Source organism: Ostrinia nubilalis, chromosome 13 (genome assembly GCF_963855985.1).
Source record: "Ostrinia nubilalis chromosome 13, ilOstNubi1.1, whole genome shotgun sequence".
Classification (NCBI taxonomy): domain Eukaryota; kingdom Metazoa; phylum Arthropoda; class Insecta; order Lepidoptera; family Crambidae; genus Ostrinia; species Ostrinia nubilalis.
This window is the reverse complement of record NC_087100.1, coordinates 8551055-8574124: the sequence shown is the minus strand read 5'-3', so window position 1 is coordinate 8574124 and position 23070 is coordinate 8551055. Positions and strand designations below refer to the sequence as shown.

Genomic DNA, 23070 nt, shown 5'->3' with positions numbered 1-23070 from the left:
GTTGACAGAAATTATTTCTAAAATAGAGCAAGTTTTAGTTCTCCATGAGAACCTCCTGTTCTCAGTTAATTATACAGGGTGTTTGGCGGAAGGTTAGACAAACTTCGTGGGTGTATAGGTAAGGTCATTTTAAGAATACAAGTTCGCCCATTTGACCCTAAGTGAGCTACTTTTTTTTAATTGATATTTTTGTTTTTTGTTATTTTTTTTTTAATATTATTCCATTTTCATTCATAAACTTTGAATTTTTGACGAATTTCAATATCTAATTACTACATGTGATATATCGTTGGAAAGAAGAGAAGCTAGATATATTTTTAAGATCATTGGCAATCCATTATCACCATTCTTTTTTTTTAAAATCTAATCCTAAGTTGAATTTTTTATCGTGGTTTGTACTTTTGTTTAACTTTGGCGGCTCGTAACTAGGTATCCAATCATTATTTGGATTTGAAATTTATTTTATTTGATTAAAGACATATTCGATATTAATATCAAATAAAAAAATCGGTTAAAATCACGCGAGAAAAAAAATTTAAGTAGTTTTAAGGTCAAATTTCGGAAAAAAATAACAAAAAAATCAATTAAAAAAAAGTAGCTCACTTAGGGTCAATAGGGCGAACTTGTATTCTTAAAATGACCTTACCTATACCTACACCCACGAAGTTTGTCTAACCTTCCGCCAAACACCCTGTATAAGTCGGTATTTTTGTAACTTTGCGGATGAAGTGATGATGGTTTAAAAAGGCTCATCATTGATTAATGAAAACAGTTATAAGTTTCAACTCTTTATTCCCATTAAATTCTACTGTAAAATATGTTACAATCTGCACAAATAATAAGTAACTAAATATAGCTTTGATTTATCCGAAAACTACGTAAATCTATTAGATGTAATATTAATATATTAAATCGCCAAGACGATATTTAAGTTCATAATGTTACAATAATATAGGTACTTCAATATCATTTGTAATCAAAACGATAAAAAATAAAGTATCGTGCTACAAGTAGGTAATCTTTTTAGTACCTAATGTTTTGTGATGCAATTATTTAGTAGCTGGCAAAGTTTTGTCTATAAAGGCCCTCATATCTTTAAGTTCTGCTTCTGAAGAACTGTGAGTAAGTCCTTGGTATGTCGTGAATTCTATATTCTTCATAAAAGTCTTGAGGAATGAAGCCGTCATTTGTCCCCATTTGAATGGGACAACTGGATCACAATCGCCATGTGCTTGAAATATCTGGAAATAATAAAACTTTTTATTTTTAGAAAGGCAGAATAGACTAAAATATTTATATAACAAATATCCTTAGACATTTTACACTGCGCTTCTAGTCCCAAACTAAGCAAAGCTTGTACTATGGGTACTAGCAACGGATATAAACATACTTAAATACTTTTTTTTTGTAAATACATAGTTATTATACATAGAAAACACCCAGTCCAATACAAACAAATATGTTCATGCATACAAATGTTTGTACTGTGCGGGAATCGAACCCGCTACCTCCGGAACAGTAGTCCGTTTCGAACCACTACACCAAACGGCCGACAAAATATGTCTTAATAAACTAAGCGAAAATGGATTTATCAAATTACCAGCTTTAGCCATATTATTATAGTTTTTTCAAAGTTCGTTTTGAACCGACATAAGTTTAGACCAAACTTGCCAAAATAATTGTCTAGTCTATCTACCCTTATTACATAATTGCTAGACCGGGCCAATGTAGACAAAACATCTTATTTGGACCTAATCGTTTTGAGCCAGAAAACAATCTCTAATACGGTTTCAAACCAACAACAAGTACTTCGAAGCCACGATAGCCGAACGGTGAAGGGGTCGGACTGGCCGACTTGTGATCCGGGGAACGCGGGTTCCGTCCCGCACGACTATTGTGGTAAGCTAATGAGCTTGCGTACGAATGCGTGGTACAAGCATATTTAGCTTAGTACGAGGGGCTAACGGTTTATTAGTAACTAGCCTTCCGCCCGCGGCTTCGCCCGCGTGGAATTATCACAGTCACAGAAAACCTTTATCGCGCGCGTCCCTGTTTCAAAAACCGGGATAAAAACTATCCTATGTCCTTTCCCGCGACTCTAACTATCTCTAAATTTCATCAACATCATAGCGTAGCAGACGTAGAATGGACATCGTCCATATTTCCCGTATTTAGGGTTACTGCACATGTAAGTTCTACACGGCCTTTCTACATAGCCTTTTTCATTGCAGTCAAGCGTATTTTGCCTCATTAGCCTTTGAACACCTTTTATTTGTCGCCATTTATTGGTGACTAATCAAGTGATGCTCTTATTAGTTATCATAAAAATAGTATCGAGCGCTTCTTTAGCAAACGTGAAGTAGTTTATGGGTCGTTCTACTTTTAAGGTCTTAACCATGAAAAAAAATAAAGGAAGCTATTTAGTACATTTCATACGACTGAAATGTAGGAAAGTTACCATAGATTCGGTATCTGTATACCAGCAGCTCAGTTTTTTATCAAAACTTATATTTTTTTGCGTTTTACTAGACTAAGATGGAAAAAAATGTATCCTTCGTCACGAAATTCAGTTGTTTAAAACTCGATAAATTAAAAGAAATTTCAATAGATATCTGCATTTATTCTTACAAAATCTCAGCTTAAATCAGTCTTGGACAATTGGTAGTTAATCGTTATTTAATCAGGTAACAATTCCATAAAAATCAACAGTTTGTCCCTTTCGTCACATTTACACTAGAGATGAAACGGATAGTTGTTTGGCCGGATACCGGATACCGGATATCCGGCCAGCTGCTAGGCCGGATAGCCGGATATCCGGCGGCCGGATAGTTGGCCCATTGTCTCGTTGCATGTCGTGACGAGTTTAGCGCCGCACAGGTGCTTCGAACGCGATCAGTGGGTCTATTAGTAGACTAGACTAAACACACTTTTCGAAAATCGAATCCGTCCGAATAGAATGTCAGATTTTGCCACTTTTCTAGGGGGCAGATCAATTCGGGTGATTTCGGTTGCTATAGTGAGTTTGTGATTGAATAGCGAAAATTAAATAGTTTAACTACATGCATCATTTCACCAGACCATCAGTGAAAAAAACCGGCCAAGTGCGAGTCGACTCGCGCACTGAGGGTTCCGTACCATTGATTTATGAAATTAAAATTATTATTTTTTATTTAAGTTATTAGTATGAAAGATTACGCGGTAATAAGCGGTTTACGATTTACGAGGTATTAAAAAAAACTACTTACTAGATCTTGTTCAAAACAATTTTCGTTGGTAGTTTTTATAGTAATGTACATCATGTTTTTTTTTTAGATTTTTCATTTTCTTATTTTAGAAGTTAGAGGGGGGGGGGGGCAACTTTTTTCCACTTTGGAAGCGTCTGTCACGCAAACTATTCGGTTTAGAAAAAAAATGTTTTAGAAACCTCGATATCATTTTTGAAGACCTATTCATAGATACCCCACACGTATGTTTGATGAAAAAAATTTTTTTGAGTTTCAGTTCTAAGTATGGGGAGCCCCCAATATTTATTATTATTATTTTATTTTTGCATCAAAATCTTAATGCGGTTTACAGAATACATCTACTTACCAAGTTTCAACAGTATAGCTCTTATAGTTTCGGAAAAAAATGGCTGTGACATACGGACGGACAGACGGACGGACGGACAGACCGACCGCGACAGACAGACATGACGAATCTATAAGGGTTCCGTTTTTTGCCATTTGGCTATGGAACCCTAAAAAAGATCGCCTTTTTTATTTGGCAATATTGCGACATTAACAGATGTTTACTATTTATGTATTCGTCATTAGAGTGATTAGCCCAGAAAAAGAAATTAGTTTTTTGAAAGGCCTTAATATGGCTTTTTGTAACTTTTTGTACTTTAAATAAAAGTCGTCATTATTATAAGCCATTTTATTGATATTTACCTCAAAGATTAATGTATTTCATTTTATTAATAGGAAAATGTCGTAGTTTTTTAATATCCGGTATCCGGCCGGATAGTGAGTTACTATCCGGTATCCGGCCGGATAGTAAATTTAGGCCGGATATCCGGCCTACCGGATAGTTACCGGATATCCGTTTCATCTCTAATTTACACCTTTAAAACTTAACAAAAATCAATTATTTTTCTCTTTTATAAAGTTATATTGAAAAAGTAGTATTGTATAAGTTTGAGTGTCAAGTGAAAAGCAAGTCCACCAAGAACAATGGGTAAGTAAAACGTAGTTTATATTTGGGATAACAGATGGCGCTGTGCTCCTTTAGCTCGCGCTAACATTTGTTTTTTTCCTGGCTTTATATACCCCCTGGAAATGTATGCCCACCCAGGTTCAGCAGGTTCAGCTAGGTTTAACTAGTAGTAGCTTAGCTTGAATCTCAATAAACGATGCTATTGCCTGTAAAATAGCTTTCATTTTCCCATGCACACCTCGCTATCGTAGGGTTGTACATGGTCCTTACGAGTCGGATGTACTATAACAGTACTTTCTCCGGTTTCAGCGTTCCTGGTTGGAGCGCATCACCGTAGTGGACGACGACGGCGGGTCGTCCGTCCATCTGGTGTCTACGGCGACTGCACGTGGCGCAGTCGGTTCATCGGGTCCAGCCCACATCGGAGCAGCGTCTACGAGGAGACGCTGCGTCATCAGCGGCGCAGTCGGAGCGACGGCGCGCTGCAGCAGCAGCACGTGTTACGGCGTGCGGCTTCGGGAAGGTGTGGTGCCGGCGGGAGTCGGTAGTGAGGTGAAAAGTGCGGGAAAACTGTGAGTACGGTCAAATATCTATGTAACGGGAAATAGTGTTGTGTTTGAAGATTTGGAATCAAGTGTCACGGGACTTAGTAAATTCAATTAACTTTGGGGACTTAGAAAAATTTGAAGAAAATTGGGACTTAGAAAAAATTTTAGAATTTAGTTTAGGACTTAGAATAATTTTAAGAAAAACGACGGGACGGGGAATCCATGCCGGATTTCACTCAGGATTGTAATAAGTTCAAACACTTAGAATAATTTTTGGAAAAAATTTTAAGACAGGAAAATTTTGTAAATTCTATTGGAACATTTTAGAATTTTAGCTTTTTGCAATAATGGAGGAATTAATAAGATTGCAATCAGATATTCGAAGTCAAATTTCAAGGGGACTAGTTAATTTCAAGAAATCTCCTAAGGAGAGGTTAAGTGAAGCTTACTGTCAGACTCGGTTGGAAAATCTCGAACAACAATGGAAAAGTTTCATCGATAATCACGCGGCAATAGTAAGGCAAGCCGACTCTGACAATAAATTTTACAAACTCTATGCTGATGAGGATATCTTTGAAAACACTGAGGACACTTACATAGAATTTAAGAGTGTGTTGAGGTTTGCATTGAGTAAGTTGTGTCCACCAGTGTCATCAGAATCGGGGAAACCAGTAAATGTAATGACTAGTAATGGTAATAGTAATGCAGTGAAATTGCCAAAAATCTGTATTCCTCAATTTTCAGGAAAATATTCCGAATGGCAAACTTTCAAAGATATGTTCACGTCTTTGATTCATTGTAATGATAGTTTGGGTAATGTGGAAAAGCTTCATTATTTGAAAGGTTATGTAACGGGGGAAGCTGAGCAACTCATTCGACAGATTCCAGTGTCGGCTGATAATTATGTGCGCGCCTGGACTCTGCTAAATGAGCGGTTCCACAATAAAAAGTATATGTCAAATTGTATAATCAAACGGTTGCTGAGTCAAAGAAACCTCAGTAACGAAGTATCTTCAGGTTTGAAAGATTTGATTGACACAACAACCGATTGTCTGGATGGGTTAAGGAATTTAAATATTGATGTCAGTAACTGGGATATATTGGTAATACACATTTTGTCATTGAAGTTAGATCCGGAAACTAAAAAACAATGGGAGTTATATGTCAGTAGTAATGTGGGTAGTGATTGTTTGCCAACATATGAACAGTTTAAATGTTTTATTACGCAAAGATACAGGGCTTTAGAATTCATAGAACCAAATAAATATCACAGAAATGTACAGGTTGAAAATAATCAGGGGAAATTAAACACTTTTCATGTTTCAAAACAAAGTTGTATTTATTGCGGACAGGAACATAAAATAAATTATTGCTCACAATTCATGAAAATAAGGGTTGATGATCGTCGTGATTTTGTGCGGCAAAAACGGTTATGCTTCAATTGTTTGGGGTTGGGTCATTTGGCTAGGGATTGTAAAAATAACACACGTTGCAAAATCTGTAGGAGACTCCATCACACTTTGCTGCATCTGGCGGGTTCTTCATCAGCTTCATCTGAAACAAACAACAAAATTACGGGAAGATCGGGAAGGTCAGGTGAGGATAGGGAACAAGGGTCGTCAGCAGCAGTAGTCGGTGGCACACTTACTGAACAGGCAGTAAGTGGGGAGGGAAACATCACTTCTTGTTTTTCGGCGGAAACGGGTAAACAGGTATTGTTAGCTACAGCTGTGGTGAAGGTTGAGGCTAACAACGGGACACGGCAATCGGTACGCGCTTTGTTAGATCAAGGATCGCAGGCGTCATTTGTTACCGAATCAACGGTACGATTATTGGGATTAAAAAAGTCAAGGGCAAAGAACGTTGTATCAGGTTTGGGTGGGAACAAAAAGGTTATCACAAATTCTACGGTTACTATCAACTTGCAATCACGGGTCGATCCTCAAATCAAACTCTCGGTTAAGGCTTACGTGTTGAGTAAAATCACATCTTTTCTTCCAGTTAAAAAAGCTGTCGATTTGAATAGTTTAGACTTAACTGGGATTATCTTGGCTGATCCTGAATACCATACACCCAACAAAATCGACATGTTGTTAGGCGCGGATGTGTACGGGCAGGTTCTGCAAGACGGGTTTAGGAAGAGTATACCGGGTGGAATAATTGCACAAGCTACCAGTTTAGGATGGATAATTTCGGGTACGGTAACTGATTTAAGGAAGCAGTCGAATAGCATGGTAGTGATGCATTCACTGGTTGATCATAATAAGACTTTGAAGAGAGTTTGGAAATTGAAGAACGAGCAACAGAAAAGGACTGAAAGGTGGATGAATGAGGAAGAAATGAAATGTGAAGAGTTGTATAGGAACAAGGTAAAAAGACAGGAAGATAGGGACACCACACGAGTACGGGTTGTGTGCGACAGTTCGTGTAAAGGAAAGGATGGGATAACAATAAATGATTTGATGATGAAATCGTATGACAGGTTGTGACAAAGTAGAAGAAGCGGTAGAAATTTACAAGGGAATTAATGAAATACTAATGAAAGGAGGATTTGTATCAAGAAAATGTAGAAGTAGAACAAAGATGAAGTTTTAAATGAAATAGCGAAGGGACAGGGACGGACTTACCTGGGATCGGATACAAGATGATTTAGATAATCGGTGAATCTTTAGGAGCTAAGGGAATCTGTAACAAAAAGGGAAATATTATCAGAGGCAAGACTGTTCGATTCTTTAGGTTAACGGATTTAGGTTGGTACAAACACGGTCTTGCTGATATAAATAAATAATGGGTTACTTACCGTAGTGGGCTGGGTACTCGTGCAGTTCTTTTGGAGACACTAAAATTGATCTTGCTGCACAGGTTTTTATCGCGACTTTCCGTAGTTTAGTTTGGCGGAACGGGCTTGGTTTACAACTTTGGTTTTTATATTTTGTAAGTACACTTTCTTCATTTAAGTTATCGTAGGGTAGACACCCCAAAAGATGTTGCAAAGGTTGTGGAGCAATTTGGTTAGGGCGTTGGAGCTGACGGAATCACGAGGGTTGTCATTCTTAACGCAAAGAATGTATTGTTGAAAAGATCGGTTTTCAAGTTGTGAATTTTGGCAACGGAAAAATAATTGTATTTATGTAGGTATGTTTTTAAAGGAAAGTTGGATTGTAATTGTTTATGGTAACATTTATGTTTTTCACAAGTATGGGAATGATTTGTTTTTTATGGATTTAATTTGATTTTTTGGTAAGGGTACGGATGTAATACTGGGTTAAAAAATGTTCATGGGTTGTATAGTTATTCTAATTTAAGGTGTTACATCTAAGCAAAACATTGTATTGTATTTTTTCACGGTGGGCGGCATTAGTTAAGTTAGGGAAACATTTAGGTAAAGTCAGGCGGGTAATTTGTAAATAAACTTTTAACAAAATCTTAACATTTATGGAAAAACAATGTTGTAAATTGTTTTTGGTGGGCGGTATGTATAAGTTTGAGTGTCAAGTGAAAAGCAAGTCCACCAAGAACAATGGGTAAGTAAAACGTAGTTTATATTTGGGATAACAGATGGCGCTGTGCTCCTTTAGCTCGCGCTAACATTTGTTTTTTTCCTGGCTTTATATACCCCCTGGAAATGTATGCCCACCCAGGTTCAGCAGGTTCAGCTAGGTTTAACTAGTAGTAGCTTAGCTTGAATCTCAATAAACGATGCTATTGCCTGTAAAATAGCTTTCATTTTCCCATGCACACCTCGCTATCGTAGGGTTGTACAGTATTACACACTAAAAACCAAGTATTACACGACATAAAATGAGTTACAAAAAGAGTTAACACTCGCATTTTTGTTGTTTAAGAGATAATATTTATAAGGGGACGAGATCAAACTCTTCGTTACAAAGGAGACGTAAATGTGATGAAGTAGACATCTAACACTTAATAATCAATCTAACTTGAAAACTAATGAGTGTCTCAGCCATTTTTCATTAAGCACAGGCATATATTTGCTTATTACTAAAATAGATAATGAAAAATATGAGGAAAATCAGTAAAAACCTACACAAATAGGAACTGAAACTAAGAGTATTAGAGGAAAAAAAAACATTTCAAGAACTACTTCAACTGGTTTACTAAACGAATACAAAATTCGTATACCTTTTTCTGAGGTGTTTTTAGTGTTCTTAACATATTATTTAACTGCACAAAGGACACATCGTTTAGATGTAGGATCACCTGTTACGAAGGATATGTGTGACGAAGTATACAATTTTCCAAAAAGATCAATAATAATCGTAAATAACGATAATTTGGATCGAAAACTATACTTTATCTTAAAGATTACTTAAAAACAAATCATGTTTACAGTAAAACAATTTAAAATTCGTTAAATAAATACCAAAAACCGCTGTGACTAAGGATACGCCCAATAAACACACGCCGCCCGTTTTCGTGCTTGATGTAAAAGAAGTGACAAGCTGGCTATGTTAAACACTTGATTTGAGTTTCGTTCTATACTCTATGGTCTATGGCCTTTCGTTTTACTAAAAAACGTGATCTACTCACGTATTTTTTACAAGCTTTTTTTTTTATATTGACTTCACTTGTTAGTATGTGTGGGACAAATCTTGCAACTGAATTTAAGACCACTTCTCCTCAACCGATTAAGGCGATTAGAGTCCTCAATGACCTTGAGCGTTTGACCTTCACGCCGCGTGAAACACCCGCGCACCCCGCACGAAAACTCCGATTTGACACCGATCAAAATTACACGGGCATAGGTAGATACAGAATAGAAGCTCTTTTTTCATGACATTACTGCCTATTATTTTAATCTTGAATTAATGAACCTTGATGTCGGTGTCATTTAACTCAGGCGTAAAGGTATTTAATAAAAATAACACAATCCATGAACATTTTGTACGGGATATATTTTTTTTTATTTTTATTTTTTTTTCGTAAATTTTCTAATATTTTTGTCGGTTCAGCCGTTCTCGAAATTTGAACATGTAATATGTAGGTAACTTCGGGTGGAATCTTGCAAGCTGAATTTGTTAGACCAACTTCCTGACGACAACTGTAGGTATTGGAACACATAGTAGTATTGTCTATGGTTTAAAAAAGCAAATGTTTCTTCTTTTGTCTATTGTCATTCTCTTTGTGTCACTTACGAAGAATAAACTGAAAATGTGTTTAATCTCATCTTTTTATTAGAAATCCTTCAACAGCTGATTGAGTTAAAAATTTGGATATACATGTAATTCGGATGACAATGCAATATTGTGATGACATGGAGTCGATCGGATGATAGAGCTGGAATGCCAGTGGCCCCATAGCAATTCCGGGATTAAACGATTCCATCGAGTTTAAGCTCGTTTGATTTGTATTTATTTATTTATATAAATATAAGTAAGTAATATTATGTAAGTAAGCTACGTTAAAAATCACGAGTACCTACCTACTTCAATTCTCAAAGGCAAACAGGGTCTGATGATGGAGCTGGAATGTGGCCGTAGGAATAGGCTAGTTTCTTAAAAAAACACTTTTAGTCCGTCAATTACACTATCAAAAAATATTGGACACGGGATATTTTTATTAGTCAACAAACAAGTAATTACGAAGTTACGATGCGATGAAATTCCGCGTGACGTCACAAATCGCAACAATTTTAAGCACGCCTTAACGTCATGGGCCTTCTGAACTTTGGCGCGCTTTATCTCTTTAAATTTTCATAAGTTTAAAAAAGTGTAAAATACATTTAAAGTATTTTTTTGGTAAGTTGACCGACGGACTAATTCAAACTCTTGATTTACCCAGGAAACATCCGTATTCTTCGAAATTATTACGAACTACATAACGAAAAATCTTTGCTACTACGCCGCAGCAAATTTCGCATCATAAATAAAAAAATAAATTCAAAGAAAAAACCTTTTTTTTTTAAACAAGTTTTTGTATGCTAATAATTTTAGTTTCATGACATGCTCCCAAAATTCATCATCTTATAAGAGGATTTCAGTTTTTATCGACGAAACTTTAATTATTATAGCCTATCTATGGGTACGTTTCATGGTTAGGTAATTTAGGGAAGTTTATTTGCACTTAACATGAAAAATATGGTATCAATGTACTGTGTACCTATGCACCTTCAGTGGCAACAACAAGGTCTATTGAGTACCTATAGTCTACTAAAGGCATGAAATAAATTAATTTTCACCAAAAATTAAAACCAACTCCAAAACGAATCACCAAAAGGTAGGCTGCCAGGCTGCCACCAACTCCGAAAATATCAATCATGATATACGGGCATTTGTAATCAGTATCCACATTTTTTAATAAGCTCTATAGAACAATTTATCAATACCACTTTATCAAATTTTTTTTAACTGTGGTATTTTCGCGAAGAAACATATTGAAAATCTAATTCTAAATGGCCCATTTGCGCCGAGCCTAAGTATGAAAAATATAAATTGTTTTCTTCACGTAAATCGATTAAGTTACTGATTCTGACTCGCTCCTAATTTGGATACTGATTGCAAAGGCCTAGTAAATAAATAACGGAATATATTTTCAACTTTTACTTATCTAGTGCCGTTATTTTTTGGAGTCGATTTTTTTACACTAACAGATTCTATTTAGGTAGATAATCGCGTCCGAGCATGCCTTAATTCAATCGTATCATCTGACTGAACGTGCTCTATGAACAACTCTGACATAAAAACTATTGTCAAACAAAGACTAGGTTGCACCATCTTATTTTAAATTTGACAAAAGTCAAAAATCTGTCAAACTCCATACAAAAAAACACCGGTTATCGCCAAAGCTACGGTCAAAGTTAGGTCACGTCAGGTGGTGCAACTCAGCCAAAGAAAAAATTCATTTTGATCGCTAATGTCAGTTTGCAGCAAGTGACACAACCTCCCCGTCTGAAGGCCAGCGGCCGACTGCCGCCCGCACCCCGCGAAGGCCCCCTCAACAGCAAAACGTTCGGAATTTATCAAAAGTAAAATTTATGAATGAAAGTAATGTTCGATTGAAAAACGCAACGTGTCATTTAAAGATTAAAGAATTCCTAATCTATTCGTGCAAAAATCTTTTAAATTAACATAGCCGTTTTGGAGGAGTAGGGAATTTAAGTAAAAAATCGATGTCCCGTATTTATTTTTTTAATCCAAAACAAAGAGACGTAGCAAAAATTCAAACGTCACAAATGTAGTCCTTGAACTGTTGTATAACATATATTTTTTTCAACTATTTCTGTCCAGCAGTAAAAGAGGAGTAGGCTTTACAAAATGTCCATTTGACGCGGATTGAGGACTCTAATCGCCTTAAGCTGAAATTTGGTATACTTATGTAAGTACGATGACAATGCAATGTTATGGTACCATTGAGCTGGTCTGATGATGCAGTCAGGAGGTGGCCATAGGAACTCCTAAACGAAACGGCAGAAACTCATCGAGTTTGGATTCGTTGGATTTTTCTTTTCGAGCAGTTTAGTGCTAGATGATGTCCAGGGTCCTGATGATGGAGTCGGGAGGTGGCCATAGGAACTCCTAAACGAAACGGCGGAATCGCATCGAGTTTCGGTTCGTTGGATTTGTCTTTTCGAGCAGTTTAGTGCTAGATGATCTCCAGGGTCCTTATGATGGATTAGGGAGGTGGCCATAGGAACTCCTAAACGAAACGGCATAAACTCATCGAGTTTGGGTTCATTGGATTTTTCTTTTCGAGCAGTTTAGTGCTAGATGATGTCCAGGGTCCTGATGATGGAGTCAGGAAATGGCCATAGGAACTCCTAAACGAAACGGCGGAATCGCATCGAGTTTGGGTTCGTTGGATTTGTCTTTTAGAGCAGTTTAGTGCTAGATGATTTCCAGGGTCCTTATGATGGATTAGGGAGGTGGCCATAGGAACTTCTAAACGAAACGGCAGAAACTCATCGAGTTAGGGTTCGTTGGATTTGTCTTTTCGAGCAGTTTAGTGCTAGATGATGTCCAGGGTCTTGATGATGGATTTGGGAGGTGGTCATAGGAAATCCTAAACGAAAAGGCAAAAACTCATCGAGTTTGCGTTCATTGGATTTGTCTTTACAAGCAGTTTAGTGCTAGATGATTTTTTTTTATGGGACGCGCGCTGGTAGCTTGAAGAGCTTTTCCAGCTTCACCGGGCAGAGTGGCGAGTACAGAAGGTACTCTAACCGTTTGGCGATCGTCGGTGCGCGTGCTGATGAGGCCGAGTGTGGGCTTCCCGAAGCGAAGCCCAGGCTCGTCCGCGTCGGTCGCAGACCGACGTTCGCGATCGGGCCGTATCGAGCGCATAAGGCGCCCGATCAGTGGCGAACCCAACTAGAGGGTTGCCCACCGCGGTGTTGGACCAAAGTCCAGCGTACGGCGGGCTCACTCTAGTGAGCCCGATCGAGGGGGACTACGGACGCGGCCTGAGGGCGCCACGGTAGGCTCGGACCTTGGCTCAGGCCGTGTCCGGGGGACGGATTGGGGAGAACCGGCCCGGTACATGTCTGTACCGTCCGAAATGAAATGCAGGGCGTCGTACTCGCCGGCGAATATGGTGTAACGAGCTACTGTGTTGTGGAGTAGTTGGCGTGCTTAAGGCAGTGATGTCTGTGTTCAGAAATTCGGTAATAGGATCGTCCGGGTCGTCTAGGACATGCCTAGGTCGTCGGTATTGGGCAGCGACATCTTTCTGGGGTGTGTACGTGGCGGCGCTAACGATAAGAAGCTTCTTTCATAAAGTGATCAATCGATAGATAGGATCTCGAAATCTCTATGGAGATTCGTGTTACGCACGAACCACGGGGCATCCGCGGCTCGGCGTAAGAATTTGTTTTGGAGGGTCTGGAATTTATTAAGGACTGTGCAGGAAGTGTGAGCAAACACCGGACTGGCGTAAGGCCTCAGCCTCGAACTTAGCGGGCAGCGGGGCGGCGGCGGCGGCGGCGCGGGAGCGGGGCAGGCAACGCACACCCGTTCTCGAAACCAACGGGCAGCTCGCGCGGCGCTTTAGCGGCGAAGTGTTGTGTTCGGGGTTGTGTTGTCGAGATATTTGTTTTTATTCGCGAACGAAATGTCTGAACAACGGCGACAATTTTATTTCGATTCAAATTTATTCCTTACGCTCGATTTATTGTGGGCAAAAGAAGGAGTGCGCTGCTCGCTCGTTGCCCGCTCCCTCGCCGCTGCTCGCTCGTTGCCCGCTCCGGCGCCGCTGCCGCGCCGCTGTGTTCGAGAACCGGTCTATTTGATTTTACGCATAAGATCCTGCCGCTCCCGCCCCGCCGCCGCTCCCGCGCCGCTGCCCGCTAAGTTCGAGCCTGAGGCCTAAGTCAACACTGGACGGATGCAGGTTTTGTAAATTGTCAACTTATTTCTAAGTGACAATTTACTTTTACTTCCAACTAGGTGGTAGAGTCGGTGGTTGTAGTGGTTCGCACGGCTCAAGATGCGTCTGAGGTGCGGAACGAACGATAATCTCTGGTCGAGGGTGACACCTAAGTACTTGGCCTCACTCTTCCAAGGAATAGTTTGGTCAAATAAGGTGAGATGGGTGGGGACATTAGGACGAGTGCGAACCGGAGGGATTTACCTCGATACGCCCCACTTCCTGAACCATTCGCCTAATTGTGTGACTGCGCGTTGGAGCGCCAAGATGACGTACGTCCGCACTTGTAGAGTGCGGTGTCGTCCGCAAAGAGGGCTAAATCCGTATTCGGATATATGGGGACGTCATTGACGTACAATGAAAAAAGAATGGGTGCTAGATGATGTCCAGGGTCCTGATGATGGAGTCAGGAGGTGGCCATAGAAACTCCTAAACGAAACGGCGGAATCTTATCGAGTTTGGGTTCGTTGGATTCGACTTCTCGAGCACTTTGGTGCTAAATAATGACCCAGAGATTGAGATACAACTAAAAAGTGTAAAATAAAATTATAATAAAAAAAACCTTTTTAAAAACAAGCTTTATCTCGAAATGCAGTTGTACTAAAATGAAAAAAATAATTGTATGCTTGGTTCAAAGAATTTCGAAAGCTTGTAGCGCAAACAGAAAAAAAGAGGAATAAATTCCATGCGCGATACAAGCTTTTGAAATTCTTTGAACCAAGCATACAATTATTTTTTTCATTTTAGTACAACTGCATTTCGAGATAAAGCTTGTTTTTAAAAAGGTTTTTTTTATTATAATTTTATTAAGAACTTATTTTAATATTTGACTGTTCGTGACGATGGATACTCCAATTTTCGGGACAATCTTTCGTCACACCAAAAAAATATATTTTTACAGATAAATAAAATTAAACTTTGTAGTTACCATGTTTAACAATGTATATCTCTTTTTATTTAAAAATAATTGTGTGGCTTCAACAAATTATTTCTAAAAAACGTAATAGTTCTAAGCAACACCTAATGGGGACATGCCGTTTTAGCTTTGTTATAAAAGTTTGAAGTCATTTTTTTAACACAGTTAAATTGTAACTGAAACTTAGTGTAACTAGATAATCTAAACAGGTGTATTAACTTTATTTAAATAAAATAAATGATAGTTTCTTCATTTTGTATTATAGTATTAACCTTCGTTAATGTGGGGACAACCTTATTTTTGTGATGGACTCTAAAAGTAGAACCACCCTTATAATTTGCACAATGGCAGTCAGTTTCAGAAATCTATTAATAAATGTGACCCCTGGTAATGTCACTTGAAAAATGCAAATGAAATCGAGGGCACTGTCCTTATCGTCCTGTCATTTTCATACATTTAATCATTACTATGCAGTATTCAAATTAAACAATAGGTGCTTTTTGAATAAGTTTGTAACATACACTCAACAGCTCTCATGGAGATTTCCGTTATATTTTGAAACTTGCTGTAACCGCGAATTTGTACGCGTGAAAATATATTTTGTTTATTGCTCCGCCCCTATTAACTGTAGGGTGGTAAAAGGCCTAAAGCCTTCTTCAACAAATGGGCTATTCAATACAAAATAATTCTTCAAATCGGACCAGCAGTTGCTTAGCATTTAGCGCGTTCAAGCAAACAAACTCTAAGCTTTATAATATTACTAGCTGTGCCCGCGACTTCGTCCGCGGAGAAGTCGAAAACGTTCTCATACGATTTTTAACGTTATTATCTAAATGTTTGAATACTTATAAAATATAAAAATCTTAAAGGTTAAATAAACATGAAAATAAAATTTTCTTATATTTTATGAATATTATAATGCAGCTCGGCCTTTGATCGGTGGTATTATCTTTTTACAACGAAATCGAAAACTACACCTACCGCAGTATTATTGGTAAACTTTTTTTTTTATTTTCCTACGGGTGCTAGAACCACCAAGTTTCTAGCATGCCACTGGCCGTGGGAGAAGGAGCTTTTCCTCAAGACTACTCCCACTACCTCAAGGGCCTCCGCAAAAACTCTCGCGCGAAAATGAGTTTATGTACACAGCGCAAGCAGGTGCCCGCGGCATGAATTGACCGTCATGCATTACTATGCATTGTTAGGCGAGCGCACGCAGCGGGCACCAACTCCGAGGTTAAGTGGAGGCCCCTAGAGTATGATAGTCTTTAACATGACATGATTGTAAAAAAAATGCACTAATGAGTAATTAATATCAACTTTGAAGCAAATCACCACTAAAATAACTTTCTACCCCTTTTTAACATAGTTAGGGGATGCATTTCACTAAAATACGAAACACGTCTTCCATTAATTCTGTTATAGAATGCTTATGCGAAATTTGAAGTAGATTGAACGAAGGAATCTCGTTATCCCATACAAACTTTGCCCTCCCCTTTTTACCTCCTTAGGGGTAGAATTTTGGAAAATCCTTTCTTATCAGATGCTTACGTCTTACAAAGAACACACCGTCCAAGTTTCAGGTCTCTATGATCAGCGGTTTAGGCTGTGCATTGATCCATCAGTGGCGCGCGCAGTACTTGATCATTATTTTGCTGCGATGATATTTTAAAACTGCGATATCTCCTAAGATATTTATTGAAATTGAATGGTGTAAAGGCCAAGTATGTTTAAAATTAAATACTTGTGATGAATAACTTATTTATTTGGATAAGGATTAATATCATGTTTATGAAAAAACCTCCGCAAATAATGCATTAATATAAAACAGATTTCTTTTTGCATAAAAAGGGTTACTATGAGCCAACCTTAAAAGATAGACATATACTATCGCGGACTTTTTTTTAGAACTTTTAAAGGGGAACAATCCTGTGATACATGATTTTTGCGAAACTTTAACCGTTTACGCAGCGTCAGCTCTCAAAAGGAAAAAAATCACTGATTTGAAACATTCTTCATTGGTGCTCCGCTCCTATTGGTCTTAGCGTGATGATATATAGCCTAAAGCCTTCAGGAACTAACGGGCTATCCAACACAAAAAGAATTTTTCAAATCGGTCCAGTAGTTCCTGAGATTAGCGCGTTCAACCAAACAAACAAACAAACAAACAAACAAACAAACAAACAAACTCTTCAGCTTTATAATATTAGTATAGATAATAAAACAAATATAATAAAATAATAAATAATAATAAGTATAGATGTGGATTTAATTTTGTAGAGCACTCCACGGTATTTTTGGTAGACACTATTTGACTGCAGGTATTGCCTAACTCCCATTACTAATAACGGTTATTCGCGCGTTATGAGTGTTACCTTTTATCTTCATTGCATACATCGATAATATTGTTATGCTGGATTTACACTATGCGGAAATTAGCCGAGTCAAGTAAAAAAAACAGAGGAGTGGGGATGAAATTCATTCATATATTTTCATCCCCACTCCTCTGTTTTTTGCAGCATTAAAATAATAATGTTTACATACCGGTAAGTCTAATGGCGCCTTCACACCATCTGGGAAATGAGCATGTCTTGGTAACCAACAGGACAATGACATGACACCAGCCAAACTCTCTGGATATGTCAAGGCGGAATGTAGGGCCAACGCTCCTCCTTGAGAGAACCCCCCAACCAAGATACGATTAGCTGGAATACCACCCTGAAAAAGACAAACATCCTGAACACTAGGACAGATTACCATTATTATTTTTACAACCGGATGTCGTAGTGACGTTTAACGCACCTTGAACCCTGAACTTATTTTTTATTTTTAAAGTAGCTTTTGCCCGCGGCTTCACCCGCGTGAAATTTAGTTTGTCACAGATCGTCATAAATTATAGCCTATTATGTTATTCTGGATTATAAACAATAATACTGTGAAGTTTCATCAAAATCCGTTCAGTAGTTTTTGCGTGAAAGAGTAACAAACATCCAGACATCCATACAATCTTTCGCATTTATAATATTAAGTAGGATTACATAGGTAATGCCTATGTATTTTTTAATCAATAAAGATAGGAAAGTACAGTTGGTAGAATATCATAAATACTTTCTTTTGAAGTTTTACAACTTTAAATAAAAAGAAAATACTTATTTTTTTATGTATGAGTAATACAATTTGTCCCTATACTGGGTGTTTAGCGGAAGGTTAGACAAATTTCGTGGGTGTATATGTAAGGTCATTTTAAGAATATAAGTTCGCCTATTTGACCCTAAGTGAGCTACTCTTTTTTTAATTAATATTTTTGTTTTTATTAATATTTTTCCAAAATTTGACCTAAAACCTGCTTCAATTTTTTTTCTCGCGTGTTTTCAACCGCTTTTTAGGGTTCCGTAGTCCTGACAAGTAGATTCGATATGTCTGTCTGTCCGAGATTTTGCTTGGAAACTATTGGCATTAGGGAGCTGTAATTTTGTGGAGGTATGTATATTTATAACTTCGACAAAACGGTAAAATAAAATTTTGAAAAAAAAAAAATTTTTTTTAGGGTAGCTCCCCTACATGTAAAGTGGGGATGATTTTTTTTATCATCTACCCCATCGTGTGGGGTATCGTTGGAAAGGTCTTTTAAAATGACATAACGGTTATGATACATCAGTTAGTTTAAGAGTAACAATCATTTGACTCATGTATTATAAAATTTATTTCCCATTAAAAATTCCTAAGAAGAAGATATGAAAAGTGTCTTTAGATGAAATAATTGCTTGCTTGTATGCATGTTTTTAATATCATTGGCAATCCATTATTACTTTTAAGATCATTGGCAATCTTTTTTTATAAATCGACTTCTAAGTTGAATCACAGAATAATAATAAGTACTACGTACAGAAGTTTTACTTCGCGAAGGTATTTAAAAAAATGTATGCTCAATGTCATTAACAATATGGTATAATTTAGCCTGTCTCAAGAGTCAAGCACCATTTTGTTGACAAACGTCAGTGATCGGCACTGCGCCGAAGCTATAGGGCTGACTTCGGTAAAATGATGTGACGTGAGGTGCCAAACTGCGGAAAATGGTGGAGGAAATACATGATTTAGCATTTATCATGAACAATATTAACTACTTATTTACCTCTCAGTGTCTTGAGGCAACTTAAAAAAGTACATTCCGTGTTTTTATTATTTAGGCAGTTAAATACTGCACAGTATTTAGTACACCATTTTCTTTATTTTCTTCCATCATACACAAGAATACGCGTGGGTAGAGATGTGCCGCTGAGAAAGTTCTCGTTCCCGGCAATATTCCCAGTGAGAATATTCTCGAGAACCGAGAACGCTCCCGGGAATATTCTCAGTGTTCTCGACAGAATACATTTAGTTTTAATTTAAATTTTGTTGTTTATATGTGATATTATTTGTAATGTTTCGATGTTTTATTAACTGGGCGTTAAGACTAGCCGTTATAAACAAGGCATAAAACGTGTGAGTGAGATAATTGCAGTCTTGCTCACTCTTTTCGTGGCGAACGCGTGCTGCGGCTTTAGGACTCGGCTACGGTATTTGAACATCAGTGTGCCTCTGAGTTTTAAGGCCCTTGCCACCCTGGCGGATTGCAAGCGGATTCAAAGTGGATTTAAAGCGGAGAGGCGACGCGACGGAGAAGCCGCGTGAAAATATCGTGAAGCTTCCCGAAGGCTGCCCAGCCGAGCTGGATTCGATGATTGACCTTTTTTTCGAAGTTGGACCTACCTGTTGGACTGTTTGCCCCAGGTATACATTATATTCAACAACTTCGAGTATAGAGTCTCCAACTTTTAGAGGAGTGGGTGCAACACGGTTTTTAGACATGATTTTTAAATCTTGTCCATGTTCATTTTGAGACCCACTTGTTGAGAGACTCTATTGAGACCATCGAGCATTGTGCCTAGATCTTCCACGATCTCAGCCATGACTACGATATCGTCTGCTGTCTGGGTTATGTACTCGCCGTTGATATGTATGCTGAATCCGCTCCAGCCCAGAAGCTTGAAAACATCGTCCAGGGCGGTGGTGATGACGTCTCCCTGTCTCACCCCTCGCTGCAACTTGATAGGTTTCGGGTCCTGATCTTAAAACGGACTGTCACTGTGGCGTGTTTGTACAAGCCTTTCAACACTTTAATGTATCAATAGTCAATTTGGCACAGTCGAAGAGACTGAACCGCGTGGGTGAGTCAATGTTCGCTCGTATTGCCTTGTCGAATAGTATCCTGTAGGTGGGCCATCGTGCGTGTTTTGTTTTCGATGTAAACTCGCGGAGATGAACAGGCCTGGCTGAATTTTTTATTTTGGTTTGTACTTTTGTTAAACTTTGGCGGCTCGTAACTAGCTATTTAATCATTATATGGATCTGAAATTTATTTTATTTGGCTAAAAAAGACATATTCGATATTAATATCGAATAAAAAAAATGGTTAAAAATATGAGAGAAAAAAAATTGAAGCAGCAATTTGGAAAAAAATTAATAAAAACAAAAGTATAAAAAAAAAGTAGCTCACTTAGGGTTAAATGGGCGAACTTGTATTCTTAAAATGACCTCACCTATACACCCATGATGTTTGTCTATCCTTCCGCCAAATACCCTGTATGCCTCAAAAAAAGTTGGCTTTAGGCCCAGTGTGGATTATTCGCGTTAACTTAGGCTAAGAATTGCACCCGCGGCCGCCGCGGTTGTGGAATTGGGTTTTATTTCAAAACTCACGGGACCGGTTATTTGCGCGGTTACGCAGCCGCCGATCATCGCCCACAAACGTAGCGGGCGATAATCGCAAGACGCAGTTAAGTCCTTGTACAAAATGGTCGCCCGCCAATCGATCGCAGAGCGTGCGGGCGCCAACCGCAGAGGCTGCGGTTACCGCGGCCCGCGCGATTCTTCTACTAATTGCCCATCGGTGCAGCGGGACCCGCATACAACCGCGCACGCTGCGGGCGCATACCGCGTCGTGGGTTGTGCATTAGTTTTTACAAAGTATCTGCATTCTACAGAAGCAACCGCAACCGCCGCGGGTGCGGGTGAAAATCGCGCCATGAGTTCTTAGCCTTACGCACTGAAAAAAGTATATGAAATACATGAATTTAAAAATATATGAAATTTACCATACTAACATAATACAAATAATTATGCATTTGTCATGAGAGAGAATGATCAATTTAAATGGTTCATATTTTATTTATTATTATACTAGCTATTCGCCTGCGTGGAATTTTGTTTGTTACAGAAAAACTTTATCACACGCGTCCCTGTTTCAAAAATTGGGATAAAAACTATCCTATGTCCTTTCCCGGGACTCAAACTATCTCTATGCCAAATTACATCAAAATCGGTTCAGTGGTTTAGGTGTGAAAGCAAGACAGACAGAGTTACTTTTGCATTTATAATATTAGTATAGATATTCACTCATGTTTCCTAAACTTGACTTATGATTTTAATTATACAGAATGAAGGGAAACAGCCTGTTCCTAGAAGGGGGATATCATTATCATACTTGAGGTCATTAGCAACAATTTAAATCCAGTGAACTAAGTGGTTTTGAACCCTGATGGTTGGTTATCAGGGTATGGTTACCAAGTTATGACGCTTCTTACATTTTTAGAAACTTATCAAAAACCATTTTATTAATAAATTACTCCATGTCAAAAATAAAATTTACACTTTTATGAAAGCTGAAAAATTAGTGGTCACTGAAAAAAAAAATATTTTTACTGACTTAATTTATTGCTAATGACCTCTAGTATAACCCCCTTCAAGGAATAGGTTGAGTTTCCCTGTCACCCTGTAGATGTAAGACAATCATCACAAATGAGTAAGTACCTACATTATTTAAAAAAAATTAACAGTAAAGACATACTACCTTTACTTCATCAGCAATCAATGCATGTACAAGTTTTGTTGTTCTTAAAATGCCCTCTTCATCTTCTGGGGCTGTTGCATCAAGAGTTCGGAGATCAAACCACGATGGCATTCTAAAGCCTGCATTTAAAGTGACAGGCATAGTAGATGCTGTAGGGCATATCACTTTTACATGGGGTCCCCTGATAGCAGCAATAGTACTAGCCCAACCATGACTGCAAATGGAAAATGTTTCAGGTCTCATACAATTAGAGTAAGTGACTTATTATAATCTGGAATTAGAGGGTTTCATAAGCTATTTTCGAAGTATTCATATAAAAAGATTAATACTAACCCGGTATCGCCCAAACCATGGAAAAATATAAGCTGAAACAATTTAAAACAAACAATTACCTAGTATCTATTACCACCTATATTGTATGATAACATACTTAAATGAAGACTTACAGAAGCTGTATGTTTCGCAGTAGCAGCGATAATTACAGGATTTGGTTCCATTATTATAACGCACACTAAAAATCAATACAATTAATCTGTAACATGAAACACCAATGATCACCTAACTTATACCTATATTTTTCGAGTAAATACTGATATTATGCACTTGATAAAAATGTATTACAATTAAATAAACCCACAAAAATTGATTAGTTATTTCCTTCCAATGGTCAATGGGTCAATGATGGTTTCAGAGACGTTTCAGTGACGCACGGGGGTGGATGGAATGGATGGAAACACAGATTAGAGAGGATGGAAACGCCGTAGAGTTTGACAGCTGGTTAGTGAGTTTTTTTTTGAGACCCGAGAGAGCACAAATATGGATAGATGCAGCATGTCAAATTTTTTAGTATGAAAACGAGCGTGCCAAGTAAACGTCATTCATTATGTTGGGAACCGATACGTGGACCAACTACAGCTTATGTGTTCACATTGATGCGGCTTGGCCAATTTCCCGCATAGTGTACTTCCAGCACGTTTCCTAGCCGAAAACATGCTAAAGTTTCATTCGATCGCCATTTTGCTAACAATTTCTAACAAGTGCTATTTTCGGCTGAACGCAGCCAATGCAGTGGCAGCACTGGCAGGCAGCTTGAGTAGTCCAAAAATAAACTATACATATGTCACGCTATCAATTGGTAA

At 38.1% G+C, this 23070-nt stretch overlaps 1 protein-coding gene across 4 annotated transcripts; it reads right to left on the bottom strand.

Moving 5' to 3' along the window:
• Positions 1 to 772: 772 nt before the first annotated feature.
• Positions 773 to 22660, bottom strand: LOC135077556 (acyl-protein thioesterase 1). Of its 4 annotated transcripts, none has more exons than XM_063972100.1 (6): positions 22553 to 22660; positions 22378 to 22463; positions 22265 to 22296; positions 21932 to 22145; positions 17587 to 17760; positions 773 to 1241 (listed from the first exon to the last, which is right to left on the bottom strand). In XM_063972100.1, the coding sequence occupies exons 2-6, from the start codon at positions 22426 to 22428 to the stop codon at positions 1050 to 1052; spliced, it is 663 nt and encodes a 220-aa protein (XP_063828170.1). In that variant the 5' UTR covers positions 22429 to 22463; positions 22553 to 22660; the 3' UTR covers positions 773 to 1049. The 4 variants fall into 4 exon arrangements, with proteins under 4 accessions (XP_063828170.1, XP_063828172.1, XP_063828169.1 ...); XM_063972102.1 differs by having other exon boundaries at positions 22378 to 22442; XM_063972099.1 differs by having other exon boundaries at positions 22569 to 22660.
• Between the last annotated feature and the right edge of the window lie 410 nt (positions 22661 to 23070).

Bases quoted from the DNA above. Each gene is read 5' to 3' on its own strand.
- LOC135077556 (XM_063972100.1), bottom strand. From the start codon at position 22,428: ATGGAACCAAATCCTGTAATTATCGCTGCTACTGCGAAACATACAGCT. The intron at 22,146-22,264 runs GTTAGTATTAAT...TTCCATTTGCAG, and splicing joins CATGGTTTGGGCGATACCGG to TCATGGTTGGGCTAGTACTA. The intron at 1,242-17,586 runs GTATGTAAACAT...TATTATTTCCAG, and splicing joins AGGCGCCATTAGACTTACCG to ATATTTCAAGCACATGGCGA.